Genomic DNA, 20,023 nt, shown 5'->3' with positions numbered 1-20,023 from the left:
TGATGCTGGTGAACTGAAAGTCTGAATATAACTTGTTAGTATAGTGCAGCTATTTTTAACCTCCGCTCTTCCCACAGCTCAGATGATGACTGTGTGTCAGATTTCCACTGTGTCACAATGACCGTCCATCCCAGTCCAGTCCCTTCTATTCTGGATGGTTCCATGCCGTCACGATTTTACTGTAAATTACTGTTTAAAAAAAAAAAATCTAATTTTGGTTCATGATTTAGTATTTTTACCATTTTAACTTGCAGCAGTTGCAGTCCCAATTGAGTACTGTAATTTTTTTTAACCACAAGTTTTTTATGTGTATATTTGTGTTTCTGTGTATCTGAAACGTTCAACACTCGATAGATATGCTATTCATATGATCTACTTAGATCTTAGTGAAGTTGTTATGGCTCTGCTACTTTTGGCAGTAACAAGTCAGTTAGAAACTCTTATTGTAGTGGCATTAGTAAGACAGCTATATTTACTTTAGTTCTTGTAGAGGAGGTGGAAACAGCTAGCTCCATTGAGAAACTGCTCTCTAACTATTTCACTAAAATTCTCTTTGCTCGATGACAATCCCAGTAATTCATTCACAGTTGACTCAGACCTCCTGACAGTGACATGAAAGATGTCTTACTGAATGCAAGATGACTATTAGTCTGTATCCACAATAACTGTCTTGCAGCATTAGTCTGATTCAACAGTAGTTGGTTTTGCTCTTACAGTAGTTCGCTGCTTGCCGGTAGTTTCGCTAAGCTGTTCTGTTGCTGCTTCTTCCCGTTGAAATTAGTGTACGTGGAAGGACATCTGGTGTAATGCTAAAATTACACCAGATTAAGGGCCAATCCCAATTCTACCCCTTACCCCTACCCCTTAGCCCTTAGCCCTACCCCTATCACTCTCCTACCCCTTTTAGAATAGGGCTGAGGGCTAGGGCTATCTTTGCAGCACTATGAATTGGGATACCCCTTGGCCCTTTAAGCCCCGCCGCACTCCTATAACAACAAAAAATTATGGATATTAGAAATGATAGAAATTACATTAGAAATTACTTTTATTTTTTTAAAAATGGTATTATTATTTACCTTATATTTCTTTTTGAGGTTCTCCCACTTTTTTGAAGCTTGCTGGGCTGTAACTTCCCCTTCCAAGCCATTTTCTTTTATGAATTTCCTAAAGTAATACAGATATATTTATATAAACATGTTTTATTACTGACATATTATAGCTTAGACGAATAATATAATTTACTCCCAATGTGTTTTGGCGCTGTATTTTGATTTCAAAAACTTTTCTTCCTTTTTAACCTCTAAACCAGGGGTCCTGAAATACAAATCTTGAAGGTCCATATTTGCTTTTTATATACAAGCATGGGTCCGGACTTCAGCGCCCTGTGGGAGGGTGGGGGGGGATACCGAGGACTGCCGAGCAGTGCGGTGCGACGGAGCGCGCTGGACACGCACAGAGCGGCGCGGTGCAGAACGGTGCTCACACGGAACATGGAGCGTTTAAAGAAATATTTTTTTTCTTTTTTTTTTCCATACATTTGCCCTGGGGCAGCAGCGAGGTGTGCCGCGGTCCGGTCGTGGACCGCGGTCCGCTAATTGAGGAACCCGGCTCTAAACTGAATCAGCAGTCGGGTTTCATCGGGGGTCCCTGTGTCTAACATATTACGTTAAAAACATGATAAAGGATGACGTTAATTCAGTGATTAGTGCTCTTCATAAGTTACAAATTCACGATTGGAAACGGTGCTGCGCAGCGCTAAAACGTTAATCCATGACTGGGACACTGTCACGCTAGTTTATCTATAAATTCAGTGAAGCAAATACACTTTTTATAGCTTTTTAAATAGTATACAGAAAGCAATCTTACATTTGTGCGACTCCGTGGTGGGCGCCATGTTGTTTTTTTCTGGCCAATGTGAAACTCCGCCTACCCCTATAGAGAATAGGGAGCATCGATGCAGACTTCGCTGAAAGGGGTGAAATAGCCCTTCCCCTTACCCCTACCCCTATTCAAAAAGGAGAATTGGGATAGCCCTTAAGCCTCGTGAACGCGCATATCATAGGGGTAGGGGTAAGGGGTAGGGGTAAGGGGTAGAATTGGGATTGGCCCTAAAGAGCATCTACCTCACTAATGTCCAGATGAAAGAGCATCTACCCCCAAGTAAGTGATGAAAAGAGTCAGTCAGATGTGTCACAGTAACACGACAATAATCCAGCTCTGTGCACACGACAGTGCCTCTGTGGCAATATATAAAGGTCTTTAACAATTAATTCCAAGAAAACTGATAAACTTTCTCTTTTGACTTTCTATCTTTGAGTCCATGCCAGGTTTTCTTATTTGCCATTGTAAAGAAATGTGACGCCATGTTTGTCTTCTGCATCTACTGTTATCTAACATTCACCCGCTGTCGGTTTGCAGGATCAAACGATGGATCAGAATTTGTTCGGAGGGGTCCCTCGGTTCCTCACCCGCCCTAAGGCCTTCTCGGTGTGTGCGGGGAAGGATGCCACGCTCAGCTGCACCATCGTGGGCAGCCCCACCCCTCTCATCACCTGGGAGAAAGACAAGCTGAAGCTGATGTCCGGCGGTCGCTTCAAGACTGTGGAGGACGGAGACGTGTACCGCCTGACCATCTACGACCTGACGCTGGAGGACAGCGGCCAGTACATGTGCCGGGCCAAGAACAGCGTCGGCGAGGCGTACGCCGCCGTCACCCTGAAGGTGGCCCTGCCGACAGAGATGACCCAGCGGGCCCCCGTGTTCATGGTGAAGCCCACCTCCACTCGCGTGGTTCTGGGTGGAGACGTGGTCTTCCACTGTCGGGTGGCGGCTCACCCCGAGGCCAACTTCGAATGGGAGAAGGACGGGCGCTACCTGGGCGAGACCAACCGCATCAAGATCGCCTCGGACGGCGACATAAGCACCCTGAAGATCCAGAGCGTCCGCAACATGGACGCCGGCACCTACACCTGCCGGGTGCAGAACGCGGTGGGCCGGGCGCACGCCGCGGCCGCTCTGACGGTGGATGCTCAGGACGCGAGGCATCAGGCGGCCGACAAGAACACGTCGCTCCTGTCGCACCTGCAGAAACGCAAGGAGGAGATGAAGAAGGACATCTCGGTGTATCGTACAGAAGAGAGCAGCACCTCGGTGACCTCGTCCTCCTCCACCACGGCCAGCATCATCGACGGCCTCGGCTCCCTGAGTCATGAGCTCAGGGCGGCGGCGCTCGCCAAACTCCCCAAGGGGGTGTTCACCCGCACCTGCACGGTGACCGAGGGCAAGCACGCCAAGCTCAGCTGCTTCGTGACGGGCCACCCCAAACCGCACATCATTTGGAGGAAAGACGGCAGCAACATCAGCGAGGGCCGCCGGCACGTCATCTACGAGGACTACGCCGAGAACTTCATCCTCAAGATCCTGTACTGCAAGCAGAGCGACAACGGCCTCTACACGTGCAACGCCACCAACATGGCCGGGCAGACCTACAGCGCCGTGCTGGTCACTGTCAAAGGTAAGGCGCTGAAACGCTCACGTGTGAACGCCAAGCTGCGAATTGGTGACATGTTTTTTTTGTTGTTGTTTTTTTACCAGTTATCACTGCAATAAAGAGCTTAAAAGTCATCCACATAAAGATATGGCCATGAACCATATGAATACAAAACAAGTAGCATGATATATTTCTACAATTCTGACTTAAAAGTAAAACAATTGCTCAACTGGGTAAGAGTAGGGGTCACATGACCGGGAAAAATGACCAAATGAGGGCATTTGGACTATTTGGCCAGCCGCTGCAATGGCATGTGATTTTGTTTTTGACTTGTCAAGGTCAAAAGCCATGCAATCTGTTTTTGTAACTGTAGCAGAGAGCTGCAGTAGGACGAAGCAAAAATCAAGTTAGCATGACTGGTTTGCGGATCCTGATGGTATTATTTATTTAGCTTTTTTTGGGGGGGATGGTGCATGGTGATTAGTGTCACATGATAACTGGAAGCTCATAACGTGTTTGATATTAGTCCACAAGCTGAAGTCGTCGCCTCTTGTTTGATTTGTTACCCCCATGAATTTAAATGAGGAATGCAGTTCATGTTGTGGCCAGTTTACCGAAAGTCCCTTTTTCCATCTTGGACCGTTTACACGACAAGAATGAATAGTTAGCAAGTCAGCTACACAATGATCTGCAGAGAAATGAAAAACAATATAAAACAGTCACAGATATAATGATGCTTGTAAAATTTCACAACTTGTAAGATTCCACAAATAAATCGAGGCAGGGGTTTTAACAAAAATGGATGCTTTACTTTTGCACTACAAATACTATAAGAATAATTAAAATTATAAATCCTACAATGATAATTTTATATTGCGTTATGAATTGAAAAGATATTGTTGATTTGTGTTTGAAGGAGCTGGAGTATGGCAAGAAATTTAGAATGTGTTGGAATTCAGATACTAGTTGTCGTTACTGTTTAGTTCCGGTGTGGTTACAGCCGATAGTAATCATTTACTTTTATAAAATGTTTTCTCCACAATTCTTTCTGTTAGACTCATCCTGGCAGATGCTATGAAAATGATGTAGGAGACGCAGCAGACAGCAAAACTCTAGTGTGTAAAGCAGCTAAAAACATTCAAACAAATGCGATGATCAAAGATTGTGTTACTTGACCTGGTGCGTGAAATGTTTCAGTTTGTGGATAAGAACACAGTTGTGTGCACATATGAGGCAAAGAATTTACAGATCACTGAAGGAATTGAATTACTTCCATGCTGTGAACATATTGTCTCAAACTCAGACACCTGACTGAAGGTGAATTCTATTGTATCGAAACAGGAAACATTTATAGCTAAAGGAGAAAATACATACCTAATAGGTGGATAAATACAGAATATGTGTAGCATACCCATTTATTACAGAGTGCAACACTATGAAGTCATATTTCACATATACGTAGATGATCATCATTAGGTTTGTTGCATTCACTTTTGGGAATTCTTCATAGTATTCCACTTTCCCATTCCCAGTTTCACTTACTTTTAAAATGCAACGATTTATTTCAGTATGATCAAACACAACAGCGCCTAACTGCATATTTAGTAAATGTATATATTTTTCAAATTCTATTTGTTTTATTAACTGTGTACTGTATCCTGTTAAAACCCCATGAAACCCCCTGAAACAACATGTTCACTTTCTGCCTTCTGGACCTTTTAAATGTCAGTCTTATATTTGCTGATGTGTATTTTGAGCCTCGTTTTAATGCTGCTGAGTGAATATTTATAAACCTGTGATGGTGTGAATGTGTGTCATTTACAGTGATGATTGTAATGAAGGAGTGTGGCTCATTTGTGCCTTTCGGTAGTCGGTAATATAGTTGCCGATAAATATAAGTGAAGTGTGGCTCAAACTGTGGTCTGCCGGCTGGCTCTCGGCGGCCCGGTGTTGTGTTGCATCTATTTTCTGCTGGTGATGACTCGTTCACAGCTGCCGGGATATTTGCTGGCACGCTGCGATCAACACTTCCTTCGGGAGGAAACAAAGAGCTCAAACTACAGAGCTGCAGATTTCTCAACGCCAATAATCCCTGATCATTCCGATCATGGAGAGATGGATAAGATGAGCTCTCGATAAGAAGCCTGCTTATATGGACTGACAAGCTTTAATCTGTTGGGATTTGTTGCTTTATTAAACTCAGCTCTTTTATGCTCGATTATTTTCTCTCTTTTCTACACTGTTTACTTTCTACAGTCCTTTTATATTAATGTAGTCTCATTTACTGTTTTTTTTTCCAGATTAGTATGTGTCAGGGTGATTGTTTTTAGTGCTCACATCTTTTCAAGAGGTGTTTTAGTAGACCGACTTGACTCCTTGATGGGAAATTTGATGAAGTTGGCAGTTGATGAAATGGGATTGCTATTACAACTGACCCTCACGTGTAAAAGTGACTGCGGAATAGAAGCATTTTTGAAATGTTTTTGAAATCTCCTTGAGAGGAGCCGTTTTCAAAAAGTTGCATTTTTAGTGACTCTGAGCAGCGTTTTCATGTGAGTGAACACAATGAAACTTTTCTGTTTTCACTTGAAAACACTGTAGTGTAAACCAAGCCAAGGTCACATTGCTATTGTTTGAGAACCAACATGAACAGATGTGTGTCCTGTTGTCCAAAATGAATTAAAATGTGTGTATTGGTGTGTGTTTGTGAGGATTTTGGGAGCTTATCGGCTGACATGATGTTCCTGCTTTAATTGGTGAAGCGTTATCATTCCTGTGACATGAGTTCCTTGCAGCCCCACTCATTACATCAGTTAATTAGGGACCGAGCCCGGAGGGCATGGTGGCTGAAGGCACTGGAGTGCGACCTGTTTTCAGCAAAGCTCCTAGTTATGAAAGGATGGTTGAGGATCCCTTCAGGAGTGATCCTCTCCTCGGCGTCCCAGTGGAGCATGGCCTTCATCAGAGCAATGCACTCCTTCAGTTCCTCCGGGTCCTTGTCTATATCGGGGCGTTTCTGTCATGGAAAACAATACAACATGAAAACATGAGTCACCTTCCCGAATTGTCAAATCATGGGGAAAATTAAACAAAGTGCCTGCTGGTTTTTACAGACATACGATCATCATCTCATCCAGGGACTTGAATTTAAAGAATCTTTGATTTGGATCATGATTTCTCTCTTTCCAGTACTCCTCGGGTGTCGAAAAGACAAAAATAGTCACAGTATTAATGATGCAAAGAAAAGTCATGAATGTCCATGAAAATATTGTGTTTTGATTCACGGTCAGCTATAAAACTATGATAGAAAATGCTCGAGACGAGGTACGGTACCCTTAATATCCAGGAATCCCCTTCCTTCTTGAAAAAAATCTCTGTGTACAGCCCCTCATCCAGCATGTATTCTGGTGGTGGTCCCAGCACCTTAATCATGCATTGCAACTACAAAAAAAAAATTAAAAAAAAAGGGAAACATAGATTTAGTTTTCAACAATGAGTTCAAGCAGAAGAGGAGAGCTACTGTATCAAGTCCCTCCAGTCCATAGATGCTGAGTTCCTTTAAAGAAAAGGTTCTGCTGTATGCACATATGTAATAAATTACTTACCGCTTCATATCGAAGGAAGCCATAAAAAAAATCCACCTTGAGGATCATGGTGCCCAACATGCAACCCAGTGCCCAGATGTCAATGGGAAAGAAGTAAGGCAGACCAAGTATAATTTCTGGTGTTCTGTGATAGAAGGAAAAAAAATCAAAATATTAGTTCCATTGTCAGGTCGAATGATTGAAACTTTGAGAGTCATAAGAAAAGTGAAACCTCAACTGGGACAAACTAAATCACATCAGTGTGAGTGAGCAGCCCACAGTGGCAGGTGTCATCATGATAATCTCCTCAGCTCTTACCTCAGTGACATGGTCTGGTGTTCTGTTGATGTTATGGCTCCATGTGTGACGATGGCGCAGCCAAAGTCAATGAGCTTGACCTTGAACGGCTGTTCGAATATATCCACAAACATGACGTTGTCCCTACTTAAATCAGTATGGATCACACCAACCCTCTTAAGCCCATTTAAGGCCACAGCCAGTTGTTGGATGACTGAACGGATTTCATCCAGGAACATGAGACGTTCCCAGCAGGAGAACCAGTCGTCCAAGCCCACTCATCTTTATTATTATTATTACTCATAATATTCTCAAACTTATTCTCTGCAATGCGTAATACTTCATTTACATTTTCACCAGTATAAAATAAAGTGGTGTCATCTGCAAACAAGATACATTTTAGTAAATTGGAAACAGTTACGATATCTTTCACATAGAGCAGAAAAAGTATTGGTCCATGAACCGATCCTTGAGGAACTCCACAAATTGAATTGCTATATTTTGATTTTATGTTGTTGATTTGAACAAACTGTTTTCTGTCTTTTAAACAACTTGTGACCCATTGATGAGCAACACCTCTTATACCGTACCTATAATTCATTCAATAATATTTCATGGTCTAAGCAGGTGTCAAAAGCTTTTCGAAGATCTGCAGAGATACTCACTAAAACGCATTTCTTATCCATGGCATTGGTGATTTCTTCTGCCAGTTCCAGATTTTCCATTTGCAACACATATTTCACACTTATTTATGCTATTTTTTTTTCTTTTAAATGATCAGTGGTCATTGTAGCACCTGCAGTACAAATACGGTTTTTAATAAACCTGTGATTAACCGATTGTGGCGGATTATTTTTTGGCTTCTCAGAAACCTCCGCCATCAATCAGACTAAAGGTTACACCTTTCAACGCCACATTCCTTCTCTTCAAACTGCACACAATGAAACTGTAAACCCTGTCTGCTCCATGCAGGAGCTCTGGCTTCAGTCTTGCATGTACTGTACATACTGTATTACCCTGATTTATATCAGTAACTAAGCATGAAAGCTGTGGCAATCTTTGAGAATTAGACAACAGGACTTTGTTTTTAACACATGTGGTCGACTGAAGACCTTAAAATAAATAGACTGAAAATAAATGCATAGATCAGTTTTTCTAAATCAGGAGTGTTAAACATATGGCCAAGAAGCTGAAGCCTGCACTGTCCATCCAGCCGGAGGCATTATATTATAAATAGAAAAATGTTAACGAAGACATTTTCGACAAAAAAGTAACTACTGTTCTAAACATGCCCACTGGGGATTGCTGTTTTCGTTTGATTAGCAAAATACAACAACTTTGAGACCCAGAACTAAACAGTCGACATGGTGCTACACTAAAGGTCAGTTACTTTATTGCTGAGTGTAAAAATGTGTGTGCTGAAAGGCTGTGGGATTTTATGACGTGAGAAGTGACACACTTACACTGAAGAGGAACATTAAGGCAAACATTAGTTCAGATTTTAATTTTATTAATATAAAATGTCACATTTTTCCTTGTAGGTTTTGTTAAAAATGTTAATGCAATTTTAAGATTTAAATGTGTTTTTAATTATTTTTGGATTAAAACTGAGAGAAAATTTACAAGTTGGCAAAATTTGTAGGTTCTATTATCATTGTTTTTTTTTTATTGTTTCAGTCAAATTGAGATGAAATCAGGTCTTTTATGGCTCCTAAACTGAAATGTGTTTGATATAAATCCTGCTGAAACATTCAATCATAAAGAGATCCATAATCATTGGTCCTGTGCTGTGATGGGATGACAGGATTCTGTCTCTCCTGCTGTGTTTGGACAAAAGTAGCAATCTTTGTATTTTCTTGTCTAATTGTGAGTTTCTCTGTGTGCAATCAGCACAAATTTACTGTTGACTTTTTGTCTGCTTGGTGTATGGATGGAGGACATTTTGCGATTGTATTGAGTTTGCTCCTGCTATGTTCTTCATTTGATAGTAGTGATTCAGTGTAATTGTGTGAATACCGTTGATCAAAATTAAGTCAAGAGTCCATGATTACTGCAAAAAGATGGAAATTCCTGCTCACACCCCAACTTTCACAAGTTTTTGTACATTCAATCAGTGATGTAAATCTTTGTCATCTGCATATTTGTGACAAACGTGTTGTTATCTCAGAACTGTGCCAGTGGAAATCTATACAATTTAAACAGTAGTGGGCCCAGAGTGGAGCCTTGTGGAACTCCATATGTGATTTGGTTAAGACCATTTAGGCAGGTGCTTTAAGCATGTGTTTGTTTGTTTTTTTCTTATCTGCACCAAACCTGTTGACCTGAAGCAGCAGCCTTGAAAGCAGAATAATTCAGTTTCCCAGCTTAAGTGGTTGGGTAGTTAATCATGTTTGTCAGCTCATAGAGTCCATTGACATTTAATCCAGATGCACTGATTTGCAAATAAATACTGCGAGTAAACATTTATTTCATTGGTTTTCTACACTGACATCTGATGTGACCGCTGGCATGTAACTCAGTTTACAAAAGCCACTGAGGTCCTTGCAGATGACAACAAGATGCAAAAATGTCTAGACTTTCTTTCAGTTATATATGCTTTGCAAATTTTATGAATATCTGAAGTGAAAATGGAATAAATCCACTTTTAAAATGAACACAATTTCATAATGGCTCCAACCAACCTTTTATTTATTTATTTATTTTTTTTAAATATATATCCTGGTTGCTATCTGTTCTCATTTATGAGATATTATTGTTATACAGCATCACCTTAAAGGGTCAAGATAAATAATAATAACAAAAAACATGTAAAATAGCAAATAAATCATGTATGAAACCGCAGAAAGGTCATATAGGGAACTAATACATCGAATAAATACACAGAAACAGCCTAACATAATCATGGCACCTGCGCCTTTTGTAACGGTATGAAATGAGTGTTCTGGTACCAAATGGACAGTGTAACCTGACTCAGGCCTGTTTTGCTGTTTGTGCTGTTCTTCCTGCTGTCAGAGCCCAAGGTGCCGTTCAGGAGGAAGCTGCAGGATGTGGAGGTTCAGGAGAAAACGTCGGCGACGCTGTTGTGCGAGGTGCCGGTCGTGGCCACCCAGACCGACTGGTTCATGGAGGAGACGCGCCTGCGCCAGAGCAGCAAGTACCACATGGAGGAGGACGGCACCCTGCGGCGCCTCACCATCCACAACGTCACCACCAACGACGACGGTGTTTACATCTGTGAAATGAACGAGGGCAGCCGCACGGTGGCCGAGCTCACCGTCCTCGGTACAGTTTCCAACATTTTGCCCAACAAAGGATTTTCGCTGACGTTGTCATGAGTATTTCCTGAGACGCCGCTTCCTGAAACCCATCCTCAGGTAACATCACCAAGAAGCTTCCTCGCAGGACAGTGGTGCCGGTCAGTGACACCGTCATCTTCTGCGTGGAGCTGGAGCAGCCGTGTGCCGACGCCTACTGGACCAGAAACGGGGACAAGCTGAAGGAGGACGCCCGCATCTCCATCGCCTGCGTGCTGCGACAGTACACCCTGACCATCAGGGACTGTCAGGCGGACGACTCCGGAGAGGTGGCGTTTGTGGCCGGAGATTGCAAGACTTCCACACGCTTCACCGTCACAGGTTAGTTCTGACACTGGGTGTCTTACGAGTGTATTGGTTGTATAAAGAGACTTCCTAAAGGCTCACCATGGTTCTTCTTCCTCCAGCTGCGAGGAAACATCCGCCCGATCCCCCAGTCGACGCCGTGGTGCGGAACAAGACCGACTCGTCCATCACCATCCAGTGGTCGCCTCCAGACAGCGATCGGCCCGTGCCCATCAAAGCCTACATCGTGGAGAAGAGGAAGGTCGGCACGCAGACGTGGCAGCGCTGCAATGCTGGAGAAACCATCGTCTCCACGGAGATCACCATCTGCAGCTTCAGCGAGGAGGCAAGCTACCAGTTCCGCGTTTCCGCCATGAACGACTTCGGCCAGAGTGCGTACCTGGAGGTACCAGGAAGCTTCTACCTGGGTAAGACTGATGAAAACAAAGTTTACATGGTTTTTTGCCTACTTTTTAGAGAACATTTCAACTTTTCTGCAGTTCATTGTGTTATTGACACGTGTGCAGGAAGTATTTAGAAGTTAATTCATATCATAATGGTCCCAGTCTGCATGTTCTTTCGCTTCAGAACCCACCGCCGAGATCCGGAAAGGCCTGACCAACAGCACCTCCTTCTGCGGGGAGGAGTTCTCCATCTCCGTGGAGCTCTCCGCCGTCTGCTCGGGCTTCTGGTCCCTGAATGGACGCCTCCTTCGCAGCGGATCTGAATACCTCATCACCAGGACAAAGACCACACACACACTGATCATCCGAACGGTGACCGCCGAGTTGAACGGAACCGAGGTCAAGTTCGTGGGTGGAGGCTCGCAGACCAGCTGCATCCTCTCGGTGAAGGGTACGAAAATACACAAACACACAAACATGGTGGTGGCACTGTAGGATATGTCCTGTCCCATTCTGAAGCACCAACCACACCTCCAGTAAACCTGAACCTGAATTTGTCGCTACGTCACGAATGCCAGCTCTTCACCACTCGCCTGTATTTTTAGCCCCTCCTGTCAGGTTCACAAACAGATCGGAGGGAGTGAAGGTGGTGACCTGCAGCGCTCAGGACGCCGCTCAGCTCACCGCCGAGGTGTCCGATTACGACACGCAGGTCAGTGGAAACACGTCACTCGACTCTCTGACTCTCTGGTTATGTGTCTTTGTACGTGTGTGGGAGGATCGTTTGTAGTCATGTTGCCATCTTTGTACCTGAATAGAATAGTTCACCACTAATACACGGTGGCAATGAGTGGCATTTTTAATTCAATTTCTGTTTTAACTCTCTGGTACCAATGACTTCATAGTCACCTCAGGGCACTTTTTACAGTGAGAGGATTATTAATGTAAATCACTTAGATGATATGTTTCTAAAGAGAGGGTGCCTGTTGTTGAACATGTGACTTTCTGTCACTTCAACATGTGTGTTTCATTGTAGGTGGCTTGGATGAAAAACGGCCGCGAGGTGAAAATGGGAAAGAAGTACGAATACATCATAAGCGAACGAAGGAGGATCCTGATTATCCACAACGTCACAGAGGAGGACGTGGGCGTCTACGAGTGCGTTTTAGGAGACGACAGGATGCCCTTCCAACTCACACTGAAAGGTGAAACTGAATGCAGGCTTCGTTTAAAATATTTAGTATTGCATTTACCATGTTAGGGTTAGACCTAAATTTTCAGATTTATTGTGCTAGATTTAATGAGCTCATTTATAATAATTTATGATTATTTCTAATAATTCTATAAACAGATTGCACAGTGGCGCAAACTGCGAGCTGTTTTGAAAACCTCTCTGAAATGCTGCTGCTGCTAATTGCATGGTCTTCATCATTTCTCCCTTTTCTGTGAAAACCACATTTTAAAAAGTTATTCAGCTTAATCAAATATTTTTATCTTGAACAAATTACCTTAGTTTCATTCACTGAAATAAATGTGTTTTGTTTGTACTGTAGTTTATTGTATCAATGAACTAATATGATTTTACTTTTTAAATTTCAATTAAACTATATTCAGTTATCATTTTTTGCCAGATGATTTAATGAATCCAATCAAGCTTGTTTATGTGTTTCGTATTGCTTTGTTTTGTTTTTTTCGATTATTTCTCCAGATGAACCAGCAAAGTTCCTGAACAAAGCCAGAGGGACGATGGGAATGTCCTCTTCCCTGAAAGGCGATCTGGAGCTGAGCTGCGAGGTCTCGCCTGCCAGCGCCGCTGTGGTGTGGAGGAAAGACCAAGTGGAGATCATCGAGGACCAAAGAACCACCTTCATCTCCAAAGGGACTCAAAGGAAGCTCGTGATCAAAAACGCCAAGAAGAGCGACGAGGGCCACTACTCCTGCGAGACGGCGGCGGACAAAGTCACATTCCAGGTCAAGATCAAAGGTGAGAGAGGGAGCAGGAAACCCAGAAAACTCAGCCGTAGTGAAGCCCGAATGAACCTCATGTTCTTCTGTCTCAGAAACCGCAGCCGTCTTCTCCAAAAAGGAGGCGGTGCAGAAGGAGGTGAAGGCCTCCCTGTCTCAGAAAGCCTCCCTGAGCTGCACCGTGTCCGACAGCAAGACCGAGGTCAAGTGGTACAAAGACGGCAAGCAGCTGATTTCCAGCCGGACCGTGTACTCCGAGGTGAAGGGGAACACTCGCCTGCTGGTGATGGAGAAGGTGGAGAAGAGCGACGCCGGAGAGTACACCTGCGAGGCCGGAGGAGAGAAGCTGGTCTTCAAGGTGGCCGTGTCAGGTAGGAAAGCTTAGATCAGTCTCTATGTGCAAAGGAACTCGAAAAAAATAAACAAATTTCAACTCTCTTACCGGGGAGGGTTAGAAAAATGAATATTGAATGAGATAATTAAAGATATATTAATTCAATGTGAAAACGTAATGACTTTCTTCTCCCCTCACAGACCTTCCTGCTTCTGACCTACAGCCGAAATCTGCCTTCTCCAACAAGGAGTCGGTGCAGAAGGAGGTGAAGGCGTCTCTGTCTCAGAAAGCCTCTCTGAGCTGTGAGGTGGCCGACTCCAAGACGGAGGTCAAATGGTACAAAGACGGCAAACTGCTGACTTCCAGCAAGACGATTCACACCGAGTCCAAAGGAAAGAGCCGTCAGCTGATGCTGGACAGCGTGGAGAAGAAAGACGCAGGAGAGTACATCTGTGAGGCCGGGACCGAGAAGCTCAAGTTCAGACTGCAGGTGGAAGGTAGGATCAACATTATCAAAAATTAACACTAATTAACACTTAACTGCATTTCTAGTTACCAATTTCAACAATAGTAGATTGAACTACTTAGTACTTATTGATTGGAGGAAGATGCTCTATAATTTGGATGTTAACTGAAGTCTTGCTGCAATAATGGTAATGTATTTAGTTTGTTTTGCACTTTACATTTAAGAAAATCTCAAAGTGCTACAAACAACAAAATAAAGCTAAAAACATCAATATGAAACACTTGAAAAAACAATAAAAGTCAGTAACAATGGTAAAAAAAAAAGTTTGTTTTTGTTTTTAACATTTTTAAAGACATTTAAAATCACACTACAGAAATTAATCTATTGATGTAAGCCAAAGAAAAAAGCATCTTGGATTCAAACCTTTCATTGTTCTGTTTCAATTACAGTCTGTAAGCTTCATGCCCCTATTTTTCAAGAGCAAAGAAACAACAGAGATTCCAAGAAGCTCAACATCTCAGGTTATACAACACTATGAATTTCTTATTATTCACATTTGACTTTCTGGTGTTGCCTCTCCAGAGCTCCAGGTCCAGTCAGGCTTCTCCAACAAGGAGTCGGTGCAGAAGGAGGTGAAGGCGTCTCTGTCTCAGAAAGCCTCTCTGAGCTGTGAGGTGGCCGACTCCAAGACGGAGGTCAAATGGTACAAAGACGGCAAACTGCTGACTTCCAGCAAGACGATTCACACCGAGTCCAAAGGAAAGAGTCGTCAGCTGGTGCTGGACAGCGTGGAGAAGCAAGACTCAGGAGAGTACGTCTGTGAGGCCGGGACGGAGAAGCTCAAGTTCAGACTGCAGGTGGAAGGTGAGTTGGATGAAAGCGCTTCTTATGTTCAGGGTTTTCAGTGGATTTCGAAATACATTCAGTGGATTTGAAGTGCTTTTATGATGCACAGATTGGATGACACTATAGATTTTGTTGTTTTTGTTACAATAGCAATAAAGATATTCGATTATATTCCACTACAAGAAACTGATTCACAAACTAATGATAACATTGACATTGAAGATACTTTGAACTGTCTCTGTTGGTTGTTTTGGACCAATCAGTATTGGTTGTTTGTCAGAAATAAAATCTATCTCCACATGTGATCCAGACAATGGTGGAGTAAATGTCCACTTCCTTGGAGAAGCACGTAATTATAAAGAGTGAACAGCACACACTGAATCCTTCTCACCATGTTCAGATCGACCTACTACCACCAAAGGTCACACCCACAGTAGCAGCAATTCAGAACAGTTGTATTTTCCCCGTTTACACCGAGATGCGTTAGAACTTTTTCAAAAGTTAAATCTTGGAAGCTGTTTTCAAAAAGTTTCATATTCAGGACTCCAAGCAGCATTGTGTAAACACTAACAGACAACCAAAAAGCAATGAAAGTTTTCTGTTTTCACTCTAGAACGATGTTGTGTACACGGGGTCTAACTAAACAGTGTGGAACTTTTGGTATTTAATTTTTTTTGGGTCTCACTGAAATTTTCATATTTTAATGATCTCAGGTTTCTGTTCATGGACCAGAGACGGTGGAATAAACCTCCTCCTCTGTTAAAAGAAGGTTTCTCCTCAATATGGGCCTAAAACCTGACTTCATGGTCAAATAGACCAAAATTTAAAGATAATGATTATAATATTAGACTATATGTGACTGCTTTTCAAGAGCAAAGAACCAACAGAGACTCTCAGGAGTTTAACACTTCAGTTTATACAACAATGAACTTCTTATTATTCACATCAGACTATCTGGTGTCGCCTCTGCAGAGCTCCAGGTCCAGTCAGGCTTCTCCAACAAGGAGTCGGTGCAGAAGGAGGTGAAGGCGTCTCTGTCTCAGAAAGCCTCACTGAGCTGTGAGGTGGCCGACTCCAAGACGGAGGTCAAATGGTACAAAGACGGCAAACTGCTGACTTCCAGCAGGACGATTCACACCGAGTCCAAAGGAAAGAGCCGTCAGCTGGTGCTGGACAGCGTGGAGAAGAAAGATGCTGGAGAGTACGTCTGTGAAGCCGGGACTGAGAAGCTCAAGTTCAGACTGCAGTTGGAAGGTGAGGCGTGGATGAGAGCACCTCTTGCAGGAATCTGATTCACAAACTGATGATAATGAGAAGAAGTGGTGATATGTGCATTGAGGCCAAAACTCTCACTTGTTTTATAACTAAAGGATGACTTCCTGGTCAGTTGAGAGCTCTTCCAGGCTCTTATGCTAAAGACAAATCTAAATTCGGCGGAACAAGACAAGTGAGACATAAAGCTAACAGGACCCAGATGCAGAGACCTTCCACTCTGTGTGATATTCACTGTCCCAGCATGCAGCTGAAACCTGCAGCAGCTTTCATGGTGCAGGGTTCATTTTGGGGAAACCAGACAATTGTGAGCATACCGTCGTGCAGATTACAAACACTTGAATAAATGTTTTCATTGGCCTGAGAGACAAAATAATGTACTTTGGAAATTTTCTTTAAATGATAAATTGCCTTTTTTTTTTTTTGGTAACATCACTGATATCTCACTGGAAATTGAATCAGGTCAACCGGACTTGGTCATCCGTCTTCAAGACATTTCCTCTCTTATCCAAGTGGTTTTGTCAGTTCATGCTGACTGATCAAACGAAAAGGTGTGGAGGACCCCGGTATTTAAACTTTATGGGTGTGTCACCCAAAGTTCATATGCCAATAACCTCCAGTTTCTCAGTGAATGGGCCGTTGGAACCCAGTTCTTGACATTCTCTTGTGTTCTTTAATGACCTTTAATGCGATCGTTGGAGTAACATGGAGTTCAACGGAAAGCACCTGAGATTGACCATGACTCTGAAATAGGATTATTTAATTTCTTTGGCAGAAAAGACAGAACAGAGTTAATAATGAAGGAGAGATTGTGGTATAGACCTTCTCTGTTAAGCTAGGGTTTTCACCAATGTAGGGCTTAAAGTTGACGTCATGGTTAAATATCAGACTGCGGTTCTCGACTTGTTCACTTCATTCATTCACATGAGACTGTTGCTGCCTCTGCAGAGCTCCAGGTCCAGTCAGCCTTCTCCAACAAGGAGTCGGTGCAGAAGGAGGTGAAGGCGTCTCTGTCTCAGAAAGCCTCTCTGAGCTGTGAGGTGGCCGACTCCAAGACGGAGGTCAAATGGTACAAAGACGGCAAACTGCTGACTTCCAGCAGGACGATTCACACCGAGTCCAGAGGAAAGAGCCGTCAGCTGGTGCTGGACAGCGTGGAGAAGAAAGACGCTGGAGAGTACGTCTGTGAGGCCGGGACGGAGAAGCTCAAGTTCAGACTGCAGGTGGAAGGTGAGGCGTGGATGAGAGCGCTTCTTACTAGAAACAGATTCATGAGCTGACTATAATGAGAAGTGGTGGCAAAACAGTGGAGATTAACTGTCAACATGCAAACAACACACTTGTTTTTGCGTCAGAAAAGTTTTGCGGTTACATGATGCTTTGAAAGCAACGTCTCTTCACAATGAAACAGCAGACACACTGAATAAGATGTAGTTAGCGAGCCAGACCACCACTTGACACTGTTGGTTGTTTTTGTCATGAAAACACGCACACATTTTCCTCTGTCTACGCGGACATGAGTTTGACATTGCACTTTCACATCTGTTGCTGACAGGAAGACTGAGTCATTTCAGGATTATCGCATCACTCCCTCCATAGTAAACAGGAGTTTAGTGAAATAGCAACATTGAGGAAAATACCTTTGGTTCCACTGAGGCTAACAAAGTAATGAGTCCAGTCACACATAAGACAAGCTAATCGACCACTTAAGGCTACTAATCATTTACACTGTGCCTTGAATGTGTGGAAAACACGGCGTCATCTCCGTATATACCAACTGTTATCACCTCTGCAGAGCTCCAGGTGCAGTCGGTGCAGAAGGAGGTGAAGGCGTCTCTGTCTCAGAAAGCCTCTCTGAGCTGGGAGGTGGCCGACTCCAAGACGGAGGTGAAGTGGTACAAAGACGGCAAACTGCTGACTTCCAGCAAGACGATTCACACCGAGTCCAAAGGAAACAACAGGGAGCTGGTCCTGGACAGCGTGGAGAAGAAAGATGCAGGAGAGTACGTCTGTGAGGCCGGGACGGAGAAGCTCAAGTTCAAACTGCAGGTGGAAGGTAGGAGACTTGAAGAGCTGTAACGAGTTTAACAGAGTTACCGTCGTATGGTGTTGCATTCAGTAATACCAAACTGCAACCCAGATTTCAGGTATCTGTACTCCTTGTCTTTGATACATATTGTGACACTCTTTCCTACATCGGAATATAAATATCTATAGAGAAAAATATCTGTGGTTAATTATCACTGGTGCCTTTAAACAACCACACTAGTTTGGTTCTGTTTAGTTTTCTAGTTATCTTTCTGTTTACATTCATTTTCAAGTATGAGATTTTCTGTTTGTTGTTTTTCATTTCCAGTCCGTTGGAAAGCATTCAAACCAATTTTTTTTTATTCCCAGAAGCTCAGGCGGGTTTCTCCAACAAGGAGACAGTCCAGAAGGAGGTGAAAGCTCCTCTCTCTCAGAAAGCCACTCTGAGCTGCGAGGTTTCAGATCCTAAGATGGACGTGAAGTGGTACAAAGATGGAAAGCTGCTCACCTCCAGCAAAGCAGTCCACATGGAGTCAAAGGGAAAGATTCGTGAGCTGGTGATTGAAAAGATGGAGAAGAAAGATGCTGGAGAGTACACCTGCGAGGCTGCATCTGAGAAGCTGGTGTTCAAACTGCAGTCCTCTGGTAAAACGGATAAAAATCATAAATTCAATCAGCTGGTTTTTGTCAAAAGCTCTGACGGAGCTTTTTCTTTACAGATGCAGCAGTTAAGTTCCAGAAGAAGTCGGTGAAGGACTCGTACACCGTCCAAGCAAGTGAGAGCATTGTTTTGAGCGCGGAGGTGACGGCAGAGAGCGCCACCGTCAGGTGGTTCAAGGACGGCGTGGAGCTCAAGCAGAGCAGCAAGTACGAGATGAAGAAGGATGGCTGCTCGCGGACGCTGATCGTGAAATCCAGCGAGAGCAAGGACAGCGGCTTGTACTGCTGTCAGACCGCTGACGACAAACTGGACTTCAAAGTCCAGGTCAAAGGTGGGTCAGAGGTCAGATTAGTGGTCAGACACAGGTTCACGTTTTTCAGCTGCAGTCTGTTTTACGATTGATTACTGTCTCGTCTTCATTATTTTTCTCTTTTTTTCTTCATTATGCATGAGTTTTTATCTGATTATAAGTCCATTTTGATTGTTTTTGGACTGTTAGAGCATCACTATCTTTTGAAACTAGTATACGAGTATATCTGGTCACTAGCAGGTCTTGCAGTTCATCTTTTCTTCTGTAAATTTTTGCTTTTTTAACTTTTTGTCATACTTCCTTATATTCGGATTGTTTTTATGAGTTTCTTTCTTATTATTAATGGTTTCTGACAAGCTTTGTGTTTTCAGATTGATGCTATTTACTACAGTTTTTAGTTTTCTGACTGTCAGAGCTGTGATGGCCTCTGCTGATGTTTGTGTTTGATTTATTTATTTTCAATCAGATGTGGGTTTAAAGTTTGTCGTTCCATTGAAACCTGCGTCGGTGGAGCTGGGAGGAATGCTCAGTCTGATGTGCGAGTTGAATCAGACCACCGGGGACGTCGTGTGGAAGCGTGACGGCCGGGAGATCAAACCCGGCGGCAGGTCAAGCATCAGGACAGACGGGGCAAAGCGAATCCTCACTGTGACCGGCATGGCCAAAGAGGATGAAGGAGAATACAGCTGTGAATGTAGGAACGATAAGACCTCAGCTAAAGTCTCCTCTAAAGGTAATCAACCTGTCAGACTCCAAAATGTAACAAT

At 43.3% G+C, this 20,023-nt stretch overlaps 1 protein-coding gene across 1 annotated transcript in view; it reads left to right on the top strand.

The window, feature by feature from the left end:
* Positions 1-2,427: 2,427 nt before the first annotated feature.
* The window catches only part of obscnb (obscurin, cytoskeletal calmodulin and titin-interacting RhoGEF b), a 79,603-nt gene continuing 62,007 nt past the window's right edge, over positions 2,428-20,023 (top strand). Inside the window, exons 1-17 of the mRNA XM_030114471.1 lie at positions 2,428-3,514; positions 10,384-10,653; positions 10,746-11,006; positions 11,093-11,398; positions 11,559-11,825; positions 11,980-12,086; positions 12,411-12,579; positions 13,083-13,358; positions 13,435-13,710; positions 13,874-14,170; positions 14,722-15,003; positions 15,958-16,239; positions 17,206-17,487; positions 18,053-18,313; positions 18,655-18,930; positions 19,005-19,277; positions 19,723-19,989. Of these exons, the coding sequence (XP_029970331.1) occupies positions 2,428-3,514; positions 10,384-10,653; positions 10,746-11,006; positions 11,093-11,398; positions 11,559-11,825; positions 11,980-12,086; positions 12,411-12,579; positions 13,083-13,358; positions 13,435-13,710; positions 13,874-14,170; positions 14,722-15,003; positions 15,958-16,239; positions 17,206-17,487; positions 18,053-18,313; positions 18,655-18,930; positions 19,005-19,277; positions 19,723-19,989 (5,239 nt within the window). The remainder of the gene's footprint in view (positions 3,515-10,383; positions 10,654-10,745; positions 11,007-11,092; positions 11,399-11,558; positions 11,826-11,979; positions 12,087-12,410; positions 12,580-13,082; positions 13,359-13,434; positions 13,711-13,873; positions 14,171-14,721; positions 15,004-15,957; positions 16,240-17,205; positions 17,488-18,052; positions 18,314-18,654; positions 18,931-19,004; positions 19,278-19,722; positions 19,990-20,023) is intronic.

This window comes from Salarias fasciatus, chromosome 18 (assembly GCF_902148845.1).
Source record: "Salarias fasciatus chromosome 18, fSalaFa1.1, whole genome shotgun sequence".
Taxonomy (NCBI): Eukaryota; Metazoa; Chordata; class Actinopteri; order Blenniiformes; family Blenniidae; genus Salarias; species Salarias fasciatus.
This window is presented reverse-complemented; position numbering and strand designations above follow the sequence as displayed.